The sequence below is a fragment of the Pipistrellus kuhlii genome, unplaced genomic scaffold (assembly GCF_014108245.1).
Source record: "Pipistrellus kuhlii isolate mPipKuh1 unplaced genomic scaffold, mPipKuh1.p scaffold_m20_p_3, whole genome shotgun sequence".
NCBI lineage: Eukaryota > Metazoa > Chordata > Mammalia > Chiroptera > Vespertilionidae > Pipistrellus > Pipistrellus kuhlii.
This window is the reverse complement of record NW_023425529.1, coordinates 48,696,797-48,716,735: the sequence shown is the minus strand read 5'-3', so window position 1 is coordinate 48,716,735 and position 19,939 is coordinate 48,696,797. Positions and strand designations below refer to the sequence as shown.

Below are 19,939 nucleotides of genomic sequence, written 5' to 3'. Positions count from 1 at the left end.
ATACATACCTACAGTATATATAAAATCCTAAGGAACCGGTAACTATGATGGGCACTGACCACCAGGGGGCAGATGCTCCATGCAGGAGCTGCCCTTTGGTGGTTGGTGCGTTCCCACAGCAGGAGCGCAGCTCACTGAGGCAGGGCTCATGGCTGGTGAATACAGCTGCAGTGGCAGGTAGCCTTTCTTGCCTTAGGCCTCCTCCGCTCAGTGCTACTGAGCCGCCTGGCACAGCAGGGCCCCGGTGAATGGGAGTGGCGCAGCGCCCAGTGTGCCGCTTCAGGCACTACTGCATCCCTCAGGGGATGTCAGGCTGCTGGTTTTGGCCTGATTCCCACAGGCAGTCCGACATCCCTGGAGGGGTCCCTGATTGTGAGAGGGTGCAGGCCAGGCTGAGGGACCCCACTGTTGCACGAATCTGTGTTCCAGGTCTCTAGTATATATATAACATTGCCAATTCTGTTCATCCTACCTGGGAAAGGGATAGAGGAAAATTACAGGATGTGGTTACCTGAAACAGGACCTGGGTGTGAATCTCAATTAAGCTAGTATGACTTTGGGCAAATACTTTTTTTTGTTTTTGTTAACCCTCCATTGATTTTAATCCCTCCATTGATTAAAAAAAAAAAAATTAAAAAAAATTATATATATATATATATATTTCAGAGAGGAAGGGAGAGGGAGAAAGGGATAAAACATCAATGATGAGAGAGAATCATTGGTAGGCCACCTCCTACTGGGGATTGAACCTGCAACCCTGGCATGTGCCCTTGACTGGAGGGTTAAATGAGATTGCATACTGTCTGTCTTAACACTAAATAGTAGCTTTTGTTATTTTTTGTTATTATTTATTCTGGGTTAATGACTGTAGTATCTAAATAAAATTAGAAATAAGATTGTCTTATTTCTCTCATTTCAGTTATCGTTTCTCAGTCACTGACATTTTAACCCCAACTTTAAGAAAGTGGTCAGTTTAAATCTTTATGAAATGAATTAATAGTTATTAACTTGTTCTGTTACATTTAATTCTTATTTTCTTTCTTTGCCTAAAGCTGAACTTAATGTGGTCATGCTTCAGGAATCTCAAGTTTATACTATGAATACCAGCCAACAATTCTGTTATGAAAATGTGCTTATCCCAAAGTGGCATGATATATGGACACGGATACAGGTAATAATTTGGAGGCCCCTGGCAGGGGCAGCTTCTGTGAATGTTTGTGTGTTAGTGAGCACTTGGACACTTTTTTTCTGTCGCACATAATTAAAAATTTTTTTTTTTTAAATTGATTTCAGAGAGGAAGGGAGAGAGAAACATAAATGATGAGAGAGAATCATTGATCGGCTGCCTCCTGCACACCCCCTTCTGGAGAACGAACCCAGGACCCTTCAGTCCACAGGTTGAGGCTCTATCCACTGAGCCAAACCAGCTAGGGCAGTGGTCGGCAAACTGCAGCTCACAAGCCACATGCGGCTCTTTGGTTCCTTGAGTGTGGCTCTTCCATAAAATACCTCTTGCAAGCTCGCACATACAGTGCGATTGAAACTTTGTGCCCAAGCGCAGAAGTCGGTTTTCAGCTCTCAAAAGAAATTTTAATTCTTGTACTGTTGATATTTGGCTCTGTTGACTAATGAGTTTGCTGACCACTGAGCTAGGGCTACCCACAAGTTTTTAAAAAGTATTATTAACAACCGTGGCAGGGTTGAGATTATCCTGAATTGTGTTTTCATCAATAAGCATTTTTTTTTTTTTTACTTTATGTTCCTCTCTGCTTATTTAAGTAGCTTATAATACTTTACTCTGAGGTAAACTTTTCCTTTTCCCAAAGAAACTTCTTTCTTCTGTTGCCCTTTTCTTTTTCCACACACACATACACACACACCCTACACATCCTTTTCTTTTTAAAGGCCTTATACCTTCTTTGGCCTGGAAACTGTTGTGTGTCTGTCAGGATGTAAACCTTTTGCCTTGCTGCTCTTATTTTTATTCTGCACAGGATGTTTCATAAGCCTCCTGAACTAAAGTTTCCCCTCAATAGAATGAATGACTTTGGTCTCATTTATTTCATAACACCATTAAAGCGCCTGGCAAAGCAAGAGTGTCTGGCTGTAATAGTGATTGAACAAAATGAGTCCTTTTGAAAATGGTACTACTCTCATAAGCATAGTTACTAATAAGGGCATTTGTTGTTCACATCAAAAACATAAGGGTGGGCTTGTGGGTTTTTTAAATTCTCTTTTTTTATTGTATGATATAAAAGACATATTCCATCTGGGGCAAATTATAACCAACATGTACCCGTAATCAGTGATTTGTGACAAAGGGTTGAATTTCTCAGCCTGTCATTATGGGAAACCTTTTTGGGGCTGTTTATGCCTGGTAATTTTCTTAATATTCTAGGCCCTGGCTTTGTATGATCTCTTATAAATAGCTGTATTGTGGAAGTCTTTTTTTCTCCCTATGTTCAGGCCTAATAGATTCAGATCATGTTAACTATAAGACATTCTAACAGCTGCCTCTCTGTACCATGTGCAATGTTTTTTGTCCAATTATGTTTTAGCCACTGCATCTTTATATTTCTTGTAAGCCTTGTGGAAAACTAGTGCCATTTCTGATTTAGATATTTACTCTAAAGTTTTGTGTTAATTTAAAATTTCTATTTGTGAAAAATTCATTTCTATTTTGTGTTACAGGTTCGGGTAAATAGTTCCAAACTGGTACGAGTCACCCAGGTGGAGAATGAGGAGAAGCTGAAGGAGCTGGAGCAGTTTAGTATCTGGAACTTTTTTTCTTTCTTATTAAAAGAGAAATTGAATGACACCTATGTTAATGTGGGACTATACAGCACAAAAACCTGCCTCAAAGTTGAGATTATTGAGGAAGACACCAAGTACAGTGTCACTGTGACCCGCAGTAAGTCTCACCTGTGTTTTTATGATGGATTCTATAGTGAGAAGGGACTGAACTTTGGAGGGTATAATTAGTGAGAAAGAGAAGTCGGCCCAAGATAATTCCATTTTGGTTCTGATTATAACCTGAGTTCCCTGCTTCTGCAGACAGTTTAGAGAGGCTCCACCCCACAGGAAGCCCGTTAGGCCTAGAGGTGGGACTTCACATTAGATCACTGTAAGTACCTCCTTACCTAGAATTGTGAAGATACACATTCTTAATCTTCCCAATGGCTCTGACCTGATATTCCTAGGATTTCTCAGAGTTTAAAGTGTATTCCTGCCTTCTGGGCACTTCTAGACAAGGATAGGTGTTCCGAAATGTACAGGTCTACATTTGAAGACATGAACGGTAAATAATAAAAAACTGGAGTCCTAGCCGACTAAGGCATCATTTATGTGTTTCCATCTCTCTCCCTTCCTCTCTGAAATTATATATATATATATTATAAATATATATTAGAGGCCTGGTGCATGAAATTTGCACATGTGGGGTGGGGAGGGTGGGGGAGGAAGGGGTCCCCTCAGTCCAGCCTGTGCCCTCTTCAATCTGGGATCCCTCTCACAATCTGGGACTGCTGGCTTCTAACTGTTCACCTGCTTGTCTGCCTGATTGCCCCTAACTGCCCCCCCCCCCCCCCCCCCCCCCCCCCCAGGCTGACCACCCCTAACTGCCTTTGCCTGCTGGCCTGATTGCTCTAACTGCCACCCTCGCTGGCCTGGTCGCTTCTTACTGACCCCCCCCCCCCCCCCCCCCCCCCCCCCCCCCCCGCTGACCTGCTTGCCCCAGGCAGGCTGCTGTTTTGTTGTCCGTCTGATTGTTTCAGTTGTAATGGCCCCTGGTGTTTTATATATTAGGATATATATGTAACTGAAGAAAGGCAGAACTGAATATTAGTACTTCTTAAGTAAAAAGTATTTGTGGAATGATAAATATGAAGATCACTGCAATTTAAGGCTTATTCAGACATAGGAGAAGCCCTCCCTTCTCTGAATGTCTGAGAAAGTTTCACAGAGGAGGTGGATCATTATCCTGTTGAATTCTCTGTGACTTGTGGTCTCTCCCTGGTTACCACCAGGGGTCTTGGGTTGTTGTGAGTAATGGAAACATTCTCGGGTTTTGCTACAAAATAGTTTGTGCCTTCTAATTGCCCCAGGGTTACACAGTTCTTTGGATTGGCCTGTTGTTTTTATTGTTGATTGTTTTTTGTATTTCTTTTGCATTTACTGATCTTTTTTTTAATCCTATTCCATTTGTGGATCTCCCTTAGACACAGCTCTTGAATTTGAAGGCTGTGGGAGGGTCTGGTATGCCCCCAAGGGGCCTCTGCTTGGGCCCCGTGGTCCTGAGTGAGCTGTGTTTGAATGCAGGTTTTTCCAACACAGTGATTGTTAGCGAAGGGAAGTAAATGGTGGTGTTGGGCCAGAAGAACAGCCAGTTAGAGAACAACAGAGGGCTCAGATCCAAAGTTCTAGGCAAATCTGTTAAATCCAAGCCTGAGTGACTTAAGACTTGAAAGCCAGAGTGGTGGAGACCTCTTGTGGGCAATTGCATGAAGTGCTGATGCCACTATGCCTGGCTCTATCCAAAGCAGCTTGGTTTCTTTTAGCCTTGGTGTAGGTAGCCAAAATAAAAATAAGATCTTCAGGGAAGTACAGGTTAGACAGAGACCTAATTACCCTTTCTCTTTGGAAGGGTGTCCCAGCTTTGTGTGGAATTTGTAATGCTATTTAGATGGACTGTTTGTACTTATTTTATTAGCTGACCAATAATGTCAGCATTGCCTTTTATTCTACCCAATAATTCCCTTTTATCCATAGTTTCACTTTCTGTGGTTTCAGTTACCTAAATTGTATGCTGTTCTGAGTAGCAGGATAAAGTCTTGTACTGTCCCGTCTGGATATGAATTGTCCCTTTGTCCAATGTATCCATGCTGTATACCCTCCTGTTGGTCACTTGGTAGCCATCTGGGTTATCAGATTGATTGTTGACTGTTCCCGTATCTCAGTGCTTGTATTCGGGTAACCCTTGGCTTATTTAATAATGGCCCCAAAGCACCAGAGTAATTTGGATATACCAAGGAGAAGCTGTGAAGTGCTTCCTTTAAGTGAAAAGATGAAAGTTATTGGCTTAATAAGGAAAGAAAAAGAATGTTGTATGCTGAGGTTGTTAAGATAAATGGTAAGAATGAATCTTCTATCCATGAAATTGTGAAGAAGGAAAAGAAATCCATGGTAGTTTTTTTTTTTTTAAATAAGTTTTTATTGTTCATATTATTACAAATGTTCCTTTCCTTTTTTCCCCCCACCATTGCTCTCCTCCACCAGGTTCCCACCCCACCCTCTGCCCTTTCCCCACTCCCCATTGTCCTCATCCGTAGGTGCACAGTTTATGTTCAGTCTCTTCCCACGTCCCCCTCTCCCCTTTTCCCCAAGAATCATCAGTTCATTCCCCTTCCATACCTCTGATTCTATTATATTCAACAGTTACTATTGTTCATCAGATTTTTTTTATTTTATTTCCTTGGTTTTTAGATTCACTTGTTGATAGTTACATATTTGTTGTTCATAATTTTTATCTTTGTTTACTTTCTCTTCTGAAAGAACCCCCTTCAGCAATTCATATAATTCTGGTTTGGTGTTGATGAACTCCTTTAGCTTTTTTTTATTAGTGAAGCTCTTTATCTGACCTTCGATTCTGAGTGATAGCTTTGCTGGATAGATTATCTTTGGCTGTAGGTTCTTACTATCCATCACCTTGAATATTTCTTGCCATTCTCTTCTGGCCTGCATGGTTTCTGTTAAGAAGTCAGCTGACAAGCGTATAGGTGCTCCTTTATAGGTAACTACCTTCTTTGCTCTTGCTTCTTTTAATATTCTCTTTGTCTTTTGCTCTTGGAATTTTAAGTATGATGTGTCTTGGTGTGGTCCTCTTTGGATTCCTTTTGTTTGGAGTTCTGTGCGCTTCCTGGACTTGTAAGTCTAATTCTTTCACCAGGTGGGGGAAGTTTTCTGTCACTATTTCTTTCAGTATGTTTTCCATATCTTGCTCTCTCTCATCTTCTGGGACCCCCATAATTCTGATGTTGGTTTGCTTGAGGTTGTCCCAGAAGTTTCTTACATTATCTTCAATTTTCTGGATTCTCTTGCCTTCTAGCTTCTGTGGAGGAGTGTCTTCTGGCTCTTTATGTTCCAAATCTTTGACTTGATTCTTGTGATCTTCCCTTCTGTTTTTAGGACTCTGTAAAATATTTTTTATTTCAGACAATGTATTCTTTATTTCTTGTTGATCCCTTATCATTTCTTGATGACTCCTTATTAATTCTAGTTGATCTCTTTTCATATCCTCATAGGTCTTATCCATCTTTTCTAGGAAATTCTTGAAAAACCTTATAAGCATAGATTTGAACTCTATATCCAGACGCTTTTTGTCCTCCATTTCTTTCGTTTGTGATCTATTTTGTTGTCGCATTTCGCAGTTACAGATGGGACAGGGTTTCAGGGTGGAGCCTGCAGCTTTGGCTTCCGTCAGCCCCGCCCTATGCAGGTCCTTCAGTGCTCGCTGCCGGCGCCTCTGAGAGAAAGGTGCCCTCGATTTTCGCCTGCTGCCAAACAGTCTATGCTCTCCCCCAATGAGCCCGGTATTGGGGTTCAGTTCAGTTGGTAGTGGAGTTGGAGGTGGCGTTCAGAGCAGTCTGGAGCCCCAGTCTCCTTCCCGTCAGGGCAATCCCGTGGCACAGCCAACCGTCCCTTCTCTGCGCGCAATGTGCTCGCCGCCGGGACCTCCTTTCGCCGCTTCCCCGGGGTTCCGCCTTACAGCCCGGCTCCCTATGGCTGAGCCTGAGTCCCCGGGGTCTGGCCTAGAACTGGGGTTCAGAGCAGTCAGGGGCCCAGCACAGTCGGAGTTTTATCTCCTTTCCGCTAGGTAGGGGTGTCGAACTCAATCAGAGAAGGGGCCAAAATCTAAAATCCAGCCTAAATCAAGGGCCGAATGGTTTACTGAACAGTCATAAACTGTCATTGTGATGGAAACGCAGCGGAGTGCAGTGATGACAGCGCGGTGCGGGCCACATTGCAAGGCCTGGCGGGACGGATTTGGCCCGAGGGCCTTGTGTTTGACACCTGTGCGCTAGGGAATGCCCGCCAGGCACTCTGCCTCCCTCCTCTCCGGCTCCGTCCTCTCCGCGCGCCGCATCTCCGTACCTTGGGCTTTTCCAGCTCCTCCGCACCTCCTTCTGGTTTTCTCCTTGCTTCTTGCTGTGGAATTTCCAGTCAGTCAACCTTCCTGTAGTTCTGGGCAATGTCTGTTTTATATTTTAGTTGTATTTTTTTGAAATTGTTGTGTGCGGCTGCAGCTAGGTGTTCACCTGGGCGCAGCCATCTTGGATCTCCCCATGGTAGTTTTGCTGTCACAAGTCAAACTGCAAAAGTTACAGGCACGGTGCATGGTGAGTGCTTAGTTAAGATGAAAAAGGCATTACATTTATGGGTGGAAGACCTAACAGAAAACATGTTGCAATTGATGAATGTGTGTTGCACCACGAAACATTGAACCTAAACTAAGACTTCAAGCAGGGAGCCCTGAAATGAGTGGCCACGTTTACATAATAACTTTTATTATAATATATTGTTATAATCTGATTGTTAGTTGTTGTTAATTTCTTACTGTACCTATTTTATAAATTAAACTATCATAGCTGCTTTTGTATAAAAAAATACATTTATGCTTCAATACCATCCACGGTTCAGATTCCACTGGGGGTCTTGGGCCTTATCCCCCAGCGGATGACTACTATAATACCGTACTTTTAACTGTTTGGTTCTCCTATTAAACAGAAGTCTCTATTTATTTCAGGATTTGATCCCAAACTCTTTCTCGTTTTCCTTCTTGGACTTACATTATTTTTTTGTGGAGACTTGTTGAGCAGGTAAGTTCCAAGACTAGAGTGCAGAATGACGAGATTCAGACCTGTCCTTGACTTTTATTGTAAAAACTTCAAGTGCTGCCATTTCCTTTTCCAGGACCTTTATGGCTAGGCCATTATCTGCTTGGATAATTTTTTTAAATATATATTTTTTTTATTGATTTCATAGAGGAATGAAGAAGGAGAGAGAGATAGAAACATCAATGATAAGAGAGAATCATTGATTAGCTGCCTCCTGCACACCCCCTACTGGGGATCAAGTCCGCAACCCAGGCATGTGCCCTTGGCCAGAATCGAACCTGGGACCCTTCAGTCCACAGGCTGACACTATCCACTGAGACAAGCTGGCTAGGGCTTGGATAATTTTAAAATATATATATTTTATTGATTTTCTACAAAGAGGAAGGGAGAGAGCTAGAGAGTTAGAAGCATCGATGAGAGAGACACCAATTCAGCTGCCTCCTGCACATCTTCTCCTGGGGACATGCCCGCAACCAGGTACATGCCCTTGACCGGAATCTAACCTGGGGCCCTTCAGTCCGCAGGCCGACACTTTATCCACTGAGCCAAACTCGTTAGGGCTGTTTGGATAATTTTTAAAAGTACTTGAATACAGAAATAAACAAACATTAACCACTTATTCATTTCCTGCCTTTAGGAATTTACTAGGTAAGCTAAGTGAAACTGTACAAATACAAAGAAAAGAGAGAAAAAAGCAAACATTGAACAAAGATAGAATCAACAGTAACTGTGTACAAGTAAAAAGTATTTATGGAGTAGTGAATGAAAGATTAACAATTGGATTTTGAAGTTGGGCTGGAGTGAGGGTGGTGGAAGTTCCTTTTTTGGAGATCCTAAGAGAAACTCAGTGAGGGAGTAATGATCGATAGAAAGAGCCTGGAACAGGAGTGAGAGTGCTCTGTTCTAGGCCCTGTGTTTCGTTTATCCTTCTGGGTGATCAGTTCAGTTACAGTCCTCACAAGTGCAGTATTGTCCCTTCTTTCTCCCAGAGATGGTATACGGTTACTCAAAAGAAAGACTTTTTTTAAAAAAAAATATATATATATTTTATTGATTTTTAACAGAGAGAAAGGAAGAGAGAGAGCTAGAAACATCTATGAGAGAGAAACATTGACCAGCTGCCTCTTGCACACCCCCTACTGGGGATATGCCCGCAACCAAGGTACATGCCCTTGACCGGAATCAAACCTGGGACCTTTCAGTCCGCAGACAGACGCTCTACCACTGAGCCAAACCGGCTTTGGCTCAAAAGAAAGACTCTTATAAATAATGGGCTTGGGAGAGATGCTGGGGATGAGAGTGGGAGACTAAGCAGAGGTTTATTATTGGGATATACTTGAGGGGACCTCATTGGTACTAATCCTCATAATCTGGGAGTAACTATATTGTTCCAGTTTCTTCAGTTTTCTGACTTCAAGTTTTGGGTAAATACCTGCTCTAATCTTGTAACTTTTTTTCTATCTTTTGACTAGGATAGTTGTCCTAGTTGAAACAATGCCATATGTGAAGAATACACACATAGTCATGAAATACATTTTCTCTTTGCAGAAGCCAAATCTTCTACTATTCCACTGGGATGAGTGTGGGAATTGTGGCATCTCTGCTAATCATTATTTTCATGCTGTCCAAGTTTATGCCCAAGGTAAGTAGCAGAATACTCAAGTGGTTAAGATGAATCTGGATAATTGAAAGTTAGTTTTTTTAAACTAATTTAGCATCAGTGAAATTTGCATTGATATCTAAGCCAATGTCCTACTCCTTCCTTGATTCAGAAAGGTACCATGATGAAACTTGGAGCCTGATTACACATAAACTCCATTTTTATTTAAAACTAGAGGCCTAGAGTATGAAATTCGTGCATGGGGCGTTGTCCCTCAGCTCGGCCTATACCTTCTCCGATCTGGGACTCCTCTGGGGATGTCTGGGACCCCTGTGAGATCAGGCCTAAACTGGCAGTCGGACATCCCTCTCACTGGCTTCTAACCACTTGCCTGCCTGCCTGATCGCCCCCTAACTGCTCCCCTGCACAGGCCTGATCATGCCCCTAACTGCTTGTTCCCCTGCCACCGGCCTTATTGGCCCCTAACTGCCAGCTCCCCTGCACAGGCCTGATCATGCCCCTAACTGCTTGTTCCCCTGCCACCGGCCTTATTGGCCCCTAACTGCCTGCTCCCCTGCACAGATCTTATAATGCCCCTAACTGCCTGCTCCCCCATGCTGGCCTGGTCGTCCTCTAACTGCTTGCTCCCTCCTGCTGGCCTGGCTATCTCTTAACTGCTTGCTTCCCTGTGCCAGCCTGATCTCGCTTAACTGCTTGCACCTCTGTTGGCCTGATGGCCCCTAACTGCCTCTGCCTTGGCCTCCACACTGGCTTTGTAAGGGAGGAAGTGGGATGTCTGGAAGACATCTGATCAACCCGGTCTACTTAGCATATTACCCTTTTATTAGTATAGATTCTGCGCTTAGTGGGGGATTAAAGTCTCCTTCCTATTTGCAAGTTACATAGTTAGGCTTTTAAGTTATTTAGCATCTTATTTTCCCAGTATCCTTTGCAGACTGTACCACTTTAATAGGAAATGTTTGTCAGAGATGTGTTTTTCAGTAGTTTGATTTTTTTTTTTTTTAACATAGTTTCATTTTGCTTTTATGTATGGAAATCTTTTGTAACTTTTTGCTTTCACTTCTACTCTGTTTTAGAAAAGTCCCATTTATTTCATCCTGGTGGGAGGCTGGTCCTTTTCGCTATATCTCATTCAACTAGTTTTTAAAAATTTACAAGAGATCTGGAGGGCCTACTGGCAATATCTTTTAAGTAAGTATTGTTGGTTTTGCTTTCCTTTTTATATGTTTATAGGCTATTTTAGTTAATGAAATTAACTTTTAGGAGTTTAATAGTCCATGCCTTTTTATTAACTTTTAAAAATCATAGTTCTTCACTTATTTCTAACTCTTCTAGAGTTGTTACCTTCTCTTAAATTAAAATGATGCTGCTCGGAAGAAGACTTTAATTTGTGTTGTAGATAAGTACACCTTTCTTTATATGATAGGCATCTTTCTGAAAAACTGTAAATTGACTTTATTAATATAATTAAGTATTTATTTTTATTGTTGACAGTATTACAGATGTCCCCAATTTTTTCCCTTCCTTTGCCCCCCTCCACCAAGCCCCCGCCCCAGCCCAGGCCTTCACCACACTAGTGTCTGTGTCTATGGGCTGTGCATCTCTATCCTATGCAAATTGACCATCACTCCAACACACAAGATAGCTGCTCTGATGTGTACACAAGATGGTCACCACAAGATGGCTGACAGGGGAGGGCAGTTGTGGGCGATCAGACCAGTAGGGGAGGGCAGTTGGGAGGACCAGGCTGCAGGGGAGGGCAGTTATGGAGGACCAGGCTGGCAGGGGAGGGCAATTAGGGGTGACTGGGCCCACAGGGGAGGGCAGTTGAGGGGGACCAGGCCTTCAGGGGAGGGCATTTGGGGGGGACCAGGCCTGCAGGGGAGGGCAGTTAGGGGCAATTAGGGTGGTAGGGGAGCAATTAGGTGTCAATCAGGCTGGCAGGGGAGTGGTTAAGGGGTGATCAGGATGGCAGGCAGAAGCAGTTAGGGGCAATCAGGCAGGCAGGCAGGTTAGTAGTTGGGAGCCAGCAGTACTGGATTGTGAAAGGGATGTCTGACTGCCCAATCCATGGGATAGAGCCTAAACGGGCAGTTGGACATCTCTCTAAAGGTCCCAGATTGGAGAGGGTGCAGGCTGGGCTGAGGGACACTCCCCTGTGCATGAATTTTGCGCACCACGCCTCTAGTATATATAAAAGCCTAAGCGACTATTCTGACCGAACAACTGAAATGGCCGGAACAACCAGCCGACTAGTTGCTTTGACCTGCACTGGCCACAGGGGGCAGGTACTTAACACATGCATTGCCCCCTGGTGGTCAGTGCACTCCCACAGCCAACATCCCAAGGTTGCACCCCCCCAGTTGACTATCCCCCATCGGCCCCTGGTGGTAAACCATTTGTAGACTATCTGCTTCTGGATTGGGGTTTCATACATAGCAGAGCAGCTCCCTCACTGCCATCTTTTGAGTCAGCCTTCAACACGAGGGTCTGTCTCACTCTCATCCTCTCCCTTCCCTGGGGGATACCCACCCACTGTGGTGGCAGTGTAGCAGAGAGGGGAGGAGGATGGGAGGATGCAGGGACCACGCAGTGGTGGGGCAGCATTGGCAGCCAGCGTCTGTTCCTTCCACGCCCGGTCCGGTGACCATCGCCTCCTCTCTCAACCCCACCAGGGCCTTCAGACCCCTGGTTGGGATGGGTAACTGGGGGTGGGTGGTGGCAGACGTGGCCCCTTTCCCAGGTGGGCTGAGGGCCATCTCCCTCCTTGGAGCTGGCGGCCAACCACCCATGCACGAATTTGTGCACAGGGCCTCTCGTATTCATATAAGTTCTTTACTTAACTTCTTCCTATCCCTCCAACCTCCCTCCTCTCGGAGATCTGTCAGTCTGTTCCAGGCATTCATGCTTTTGGACCTATTTTGTTCTTTAGATTCCACATATAAGTGGGATCATGTGCTATGTGTCTTTCTCTGACTGGCTTATTTCACTTAGCATAATAATCTTCATTGATTTTTAGAGAGAGTGGAAGGTGGCGAGACAGAGAGAGAAACATCGATGTGAGAGAGACATGGGTTGGTTGCCTCCCCCACACACCCTGAACAGGGCCAAGTATCGAGCCTGCAACTGAAGTATGTGCCCTTGACCAGAATCAAACCTGGGACCCTTCAATCCTTGGGCTGACACTAGACCATATATAGTTTTTTTTGTTTTTTTTTTAACAAGACTATTCTAGAGTTGTTCAATGTGTAGTAGTGCTTCATTTGATGCAGATAAATTAGGGATAAAAGGAAGGATGGAAGCTTAAAATGATAAAGATATCTGAATAATAGCAAAATGTATGATAATTGAGTAATGATCTTGTCTATTTTCCTGGTTCAGTCGGTACTATATAGTCACTTATTGCTGTTCCCCACACAAATTATTTTACAATTGTCTTCTTTTAACTCTTCTCGTAGCTTATGTCCTCGCAGTTGGATTTATGAGTTTTGCAGTCTGTTACAAGCTTGGGCCTTTGGAGAATGAACGAAGTATCAACCTGCTGACCTGGACCTTGCAGCTGATGGGCCTCTGTTTCATGTATTCTGGCATCCAGATACCAAAGATTGCTTTGGCCATTATCATCATTGCTCTGTGTACTAAGAACCTGGAGTACCCTATTCGGTGGCTGTACATAACCTACAGGTGACTGAAAGGCGATGTAACTATTGAAATGTACAGTGTGTTGATAGAGTCGCAGCAAAAGGATACAAAAGTGTTGACCTGAGAGCCTCTTTGCTAATGAAAATTTATTGTATTATTGCTTCTGAGTTTGTCCTTCTTGAGTCTCTCTCTTTTTTTTTTTTTTAGCTCTCTATAGGCATTTTTTATATTGATAGTTATTTTATCCACTAAAGTGTGATGTGTTGTATCCACTAAAGTGTGATGTGTTCATGTCACCACTAGATGGGGCAAAGTATATTACTTTTATATCAAATGCCTCCAGTTACATGGTTTCAGAGTATTTCACGTTGGCTCTCAGATTGCTCTGGGAGTCTTGGTCCTTTTTTCCCCTTTTTTCTTTTTCTTTTTTTAATTGATGATCCCCCCCCTCCCCCCCCCCCCACGCTCTGTAGAGAGAGAAGAAGGGAGAGGAAGAGAGAGAGAGAGAAACATTGATCAGCTGACTCCTGCATGTCCCCTACTGGGGATAGAGCTCACAAGCCGGGTATGTGCCCTGACCAGGAATTGAACCATCAACCTTTCAGTCCATTGGATGATGCCCAACCAACTGAGCCACACTGGTCTTAAGATGTAATTCATAGTCTTAAGATGTGATTCACCTTGCGTAGTGAATATGGAATGGTCTCAGGTTGCAATGGTGATTCTGTTACAGATAGTCCAGGGTGATATCTTCAGTTTGGGGAACAAAGTTAATGAACCACAGTTTTACAACATCATTTTTGGTCATTTTTCCAGTTTTTGGAAAATAAATACTTTATCGTTTATTGGCAAATGAGTGAATTTACTCATATTAGTGAATAATAATTGACTATTCTGACTTGTCACTAATAGTTTGACATGTCAAGAGTACATTATAACTAAAGCATGGTCACAGTTCAATTCCTGGTCAAGGCACGTACCTGTGTTGCGGGCTCAATTCTCATTGTGGGGCATGCTGAACAGCTGATCAATGATTCTCTCTTATCATTAATGTTTCTATCTTTCCCTCTCCCCTCCTCTCTGAAGTCAAGGTCAGGCTCTCTGCTGTATGCCTGGCCCACTGAAGGGAGATAGAGGTAAGGGTACATGTAGATTACTGATTAATGATTCATGGTGTTATTTTGGTGAGCACAGAAAGATGTGTAAGGCAACAGAAAAGATTGTCCCCCCTCGTCTCCTGACAGAAGAAGAGTATCGGATACAAGGAGAGGTGGAAACTCAAAAGGCGTTAGAGGAGCTTCGAGAATATTGTAACAGTCCAGACTGCTCTGCTTGGAAGACTGTTTCTCGAATCCAGTCTCCAAAGAGGTAAACTCTTGGCCAGGTATGCCAGGCATCTTTCAGAGTGACTGTGACCTTGAGTTTTAACAGATCATACTTCTAGGTAATAATTTTGTATTTATGGCTTTACTTTCCTGTTCATCTAGTAGTCAAGAGGAACGTTATGTAATCATATGTTAAGCGGAGCCTGTGTTTTAGTTCCTCCAGGAACTATCTACTCTAGCTTTGATTGTAGCATAGACGTGAGAAGATTCCAGTACCCTTCAGTACATATCAAGTACATATTCCAGTACATGTCAAGTGTCCCTTCTGATAGTATTGCATTACTCTTTGAGTGGTGTTTTCTGTTTGTTTGCTTTCAGGGGAGAGGGGTGGGATTATTTTTTCCTTTTTATTTGGGAGCAACTATACCAGTGAGTATGTGAAGCTTCAACTTAGAATCCTGATGGCATAGAATTTATAGGACCATAAACATGAATGAATGTGTAATGACCCTTAATCCTTTCTTATCAGAATTACAGGTGTCTAAAGGAACCTTGGCACTTCCATAGCTACAAAGGATAGGCTAGTGCTTATTAAGCAGGATGAGATTGCAGGGGATGTTGGCCTATGACCCCAACTTTCCTTTTCTCCTTGTCTCTTGTTTTAGTCAGTGTAATTTGAGTAGATCAAAATTTATTCTTATTTTGAAATAAAAATAGAAAGGGCAGAAGGTTCCTAATGAATATTATCTTCTCTTTTCCAGATTTGCTGACTTTGTGGAAGGTTCTTTTCACCTCACACCAAATGAAGTTTCTGTCCATGAGCAGGAGTATGGATTAGGGAGCATTATTGCCCAGGATGAGATCTATGAAGAAACATCCTCTGAGGAGGAGGACACAGATTCTCGGTACCCCACTGTCATGCAGAACAACTTTTTGACTTAGGAAGAAGTCAGTTATTTTTATGTGGACTGGCTTGGTACCTTGAAGGTCCATGTCGCATATGTTGTGCATTATGCTTCTCAGCTTGAGACAGAGTGAGATACTGCAGGAATTCTCCCACTGAAATTAGAAGCCTGAGTAGGCTTCCCTCTGGAAATGGCCTTGGTGGTATTTGTGAGATCCCTGGGGAATGGGGTACTGAATGCTCCCCTTGGTTAAGCAGACAGCTCACCTATTATGTTTCCAAAGATACTGGATGAGCACAGCTAGCACAGCGTTCTAGCTCCTCTTTTGGAAGTTGATTAGTCATGGTACTTCTACCACTGTGATTGGCACTCGGAAGTGAGAACTGTTATCTGGGTTGTATTTTTCAGAGAGAAACCCACAAATCTAAGCCTCTTTCACTTCTACTTTTATTCCAGTGACTTGAGAATAATTCTTGTTTAAAGAGGAAAATGGATTTTTATTTGTTTGTCTTATTTAAGTGGACATTTGTAATTTTAATTTCTTAAAACTTCTGTTCCAGAATCAGCAAGTGTTCCCTCGTGACAAGCCCCTTAGGCCCTTACGTATTTATTAATATGATTATCCATTAAAGCCCCAGAAGCTGTTGTGTTGACTTGAATTGGGTTCTCATACATGATATTCTGAGTCCTGCTTTTAGGAACATGCCTGTTGGCTCTTTTGTAGGGGAGGTGTGTTGGGCTTTTTATTATATTCAGCTTTCAATTCCATCTTAAAAATAAATTTGCATTCTTTCCTTCTCATTCCTCCTAGCTCCCTTTGCCCTTTTACGAAGGGTCTGTTCCCATACCTGTGAAGTATGTACAGTTCGGAGTTTGTTTCATTTCTTATAGTCTCTTCCCCTTGGTTTTTAGCATTATTCCTGCTATTTAGGAGAAGTGATCTTATTTAGGGAATTTAAATGGTTTTTATAGGTTCTCCTTTTTTTTTTTTTTTGTCAGTGAGTCACATATCTTTGAGTTGCTGTCGAATTAGCAAACTATCTCCTTTTCGTTTCCTTCCTTTGTCTATTCATTCTTCCTGTTCCTTTCTGTCTTTCGTAACCCCCCCCCCCCCCCCCCCCCCCCAATGAGCTCTGGCTAATTTTGTAAGCCCTAAAACAATGAAGTTTCTTGATACAACATACAAGATGTAGTTATGTAGCTCCTACAGTTTGTTTGCATTGCTAGAAAATAGACCTTCAGTTAATCATGCCTCTGGATGCTCCAACTATCAGCATCATATTTTTTTAAAGATGGATCATATATACATTTTTAAAAATTGATTTTAGAGAGAAACATCAACTCGTGTTACACTCATTTGTGTGGTAATTGGTTGATTCTTGTCTGTGCCCTGACCAAATATTGAACTCATACGTAGCCTTGGTGTATTGGGATGACACTCTAATCAACTGAGCTACCCAGCCAGGGCTAGACCATTTTCCCATGAATTTATTATATACTTACTTAACGTTTCATTTCTGACCAGAGGTTTATGTGGCCTTTTATTATAGTGGCATTAGTTTCAGATTCTTTTGCCATTGGAAAATACCCCTATAAATCAGTAATGCCATTTATGAGGGAGTGACTTTCCACGTCTCTGTCATTAGCTGGTTTTGTCTTTGTGATCTTCACCCTCGTACCTTGAAAAAAGCTATAATTACTCTATCCAGGAAGATAGCGCTGATGGTAAGAGCACAGCATTAGACTTCCTGGATTACCATGAGCATGGAGATGATTTGTTAAAAAGTCTTCATGACTCCTTCAGACCAGCCATTTAGCAGATTATTTTGAAAGACCCTGGGCTCCATTACTACCTTCCAAAATGTCAGTTTTGAGCCTCCTCTCCAGGTGATTATTTCCAGCAGCGTTTCCCACAGCCATAAACTGTCTCAAAGTGACAAGTACCTCAGTGGCAGCAAATAGACATAATGAAAAGTGAAAAATAAGCAGTGTTGGGGCAGATGCTGTCGGTTAAAGTTGCCGAGTAAAGGAGCTCTATATTGGGAAACCTTAATGCCTTTGTGAGTTATGTACATGAACTGTTAAGACCTTTGGAGTATACTATTTTTTTGTCCTTATTTACAGAAATTGAGACCTAGGCTTTTTGAACCTAAGTTGATTTGAAGAAGCACTTCGGCTGTACAAATAGTTGATTCTCTGTCTCCAAATAGCTAGTAGGGAGCGTGGTAGCTTGCTCCAGGGTAACTTCCTGATTAATGTCTTCATTTCAGTGAGAAAGCAATGTGAGTTAGGGAAGGATTTCTCTCTTTATGTTTAGTAAACTCCTTGTGAAATTAAGTTTCCATCTCAAGACCAGTTACTTTCACTGTGTTTGAATTTAGGGTGAGTAAAATTGAACTCAGCTTATTACTTCCTGTCTGGTAGTTGGAGACCTAGCGGTAGGCAGCGGAGATGACAGTGGTCCGGCAGCATGAGAGCTGCTCTCGGATAGTGAAGGACGGGGCCTGGGTGTGCTGCGTGTGCTTGCCCTGCCTGCCTGTGTGGCTCTGCCCCAGATGCTTCCGAGCTCCCGCGTGCCTGGAGATTGCTGAACTTAGGAAACCTTTAGAAGCTGCTCTTGTCTCCCTCTCCGCCACTTAGTGTACTGGCTCAGTCTCTACTTAAAGCCCCCATTTAATTTTCTCTGGCAGTTACAGCTTTTGCAATTTCAGCAGTCTCATCTCTTGTAAGATTGATCTCATCAAGGAGGCTTGAAGGGATAACTATGAAGTGAGCTGGACATTGGAACCACGTCTGCTGCCATGTCAGCATTTTGCTCTGCAAATATCAAGCTACAAATTGGTCCTAGGGCCCAGGGACTCATCGGCATTCGAAATCTGTTGCCTCTCATCAGCCTGACCAAGTTGGTAGAGCATGTCCTCATTAATATAAGAGCCGAATGGCCTAAAATATTTCCCCTTGACTTTCCCACTTAGAGTACTTCCATGAAACGAATGACCAAAACTACGGAAAATTTAGTAGCTTTGATATCTTCCAACAAATTTCTGTCAGCCACTTTATCTCACCAAAACTAGTTTATGTCTCCCCCCCCCAAATTCATGAATTTTATATCTTGTACAAAGGGTATTTTACTGGTAATAGTTTTGTTTTAGTTCCAATGTTTCATTTTGTGCTAATACATCCCACTCTAGGCCCCAGCCCTCTCTTCATTGACTATGTTCCCTTCAATCTAATCTCCACTGAGCATAGATGATAGAGATGTGATTAATAAAAGAACTCAAATAGGCCAGATAGTCACCCCAGGCCCTGATATCCATAAAAGGTTGGGGCTGGATTATGCAGTTGTCCTCAATCTTTTTGTTGTTCTAGAAAAAAAGAAAAGAAAAAAAAGATGGGCTCAGATGGATGCTTGCACAAAAATGGTTCTTAGCTGCGTACTCATAACTTTTCTCTGAATTGAGTGGTGAGAGTTGAAGTAGGAGGAAAGGAAATTAAATGCCCTTCTTGTATTCCTTTGGACTTAGGTCTGACATATGAGATAATAACCTATATTGAAATGCCAAGAATTTTATCTGAACCAAGGAGCGGACAGTTTGACAGATTTATTATGCCTTCATGTTACACAGGAACAGAAACTAAGTAATACGCATAAAAATAGCCATTTTACAAGGCAAATGCACTTACGACCTTTTGCTTCTGTTTTGATGTAGCATAAATGACTTTTTTAAGGAAACCTATGCAATTGTAATCTGATGGTGTCTCTTGCTAACTTAGCTTATGGACTCAGTTACTATTGAGTTGGATTCTACATGGTTACTACCTTCAAAAGGGTTTTCAGTGCCTTACGTGATGGAAGCCGGAGCCTGCTGGGAATAAACAATGCAAATTCACGGGAATGTCAACGCACAGCTTTAGTGAGGATGGGAGCGGCACACAGTGGAGTTCCATGCCCCAGCCCATGTGTGTCATCTTTCTCTTCACACTCTTGACAATAACTTGAAAATGGTGAAATCACATTCTCTGAACTTTACTAGTATATGGACAACATTTTTATTATGTTAACATAATAGATAACTCATAATGTATTAGAGCTGTTACAGCCTGCAATTGCCTCAGTTTCCCGTGATGGTGAAATAACGGGTGATGAGTCACCGGGTAGGTTTTAGCTTGTGGGTAATGCCTTAGTGTTACTTTAAAATATTTTTTATTTATATTTAAAATAAATATTCATAAATGTTTGAAAGGAACAAAATTATCAGGGATGGCTCTTTGCCATGGGTCTCATTTTCACTCTTTTCTGTAAGAAAAAAATGTCAATGTTTTATTATATATTTTTTCATTTTTATTGTACAGTTTGTAAGTAATTCCAATTTTAATAAAGTTTTTAGACTATTGGTTTCTCTTAATGAGCATGTACTTTCTCTAGTTTGGATTTCTTGTTTTTAGTTAATGAGTAATTAGCTCCTCAGTTTCATCTTTTTAATGAGATCATTTGCATGCCATCTATTTTCCCTTTTCTTTCTTAGCCACTGCTGCCCATCTTGGGTATCTCTT

General features: G+C 42.3%; 1 protein-coding gene across 2 annotated transcripts in view; it reads left to right on the top strand.

Moving 5' to 3' along the window:
• Nucleotides 1-19,778, top strand: part of NEMP1 (nuclear envelope integral membrane protein 1) — a 28,855-nt gene extending 9,077 nt beyond the window's left edge. Inside the window, exons 2-9 of one of the 2 annotated variants that reach the window (XM_036456616.2) lie at nucleotides 1,053-1,171; nucleotides 2,692-2,911; nucleotides 7,802-7,874; nucleotides 9,441-9,534; nucleotides 10,590-10,704; nucleotides 12,972-13,197; nucleotides 14,350-14,523; nucleotides 15,242-19,778. In XM_036456616.2, the coding sequence (XP_036312509.1) occupies nucleotides 1,053-1,171; nucleotides 2,692-2,911; nucleotides 7,802-7,874; nucleotides 9,441-9,534; nucleotides 10,590-10,704; nucleotides 12,972-13,197; nucleotides 14,350-14,523; nucleotides 15,242-15,422 (1,202 nt within the window). In that variant the 3' untranslated portion in view covers nucleotides 15,423-19,778. The remainder of the gene's footprint in view (nucleotides 1-1,052; nucleotides 1,172-2,691; nucleotides 2,912-7,801; nucleotides 7,875-9,440; nucleotides 9,535-10,589; nucleotides 10,705-12,971; nucleotides 13,198-14,349; nucleotides 14,524-15,241) is intronic. The other variant, XM_036456617.2, reaches the window with a different exon arrangement.
• Nucleotides 19,779-19,939: the final 161 nt, after the last annotated feature.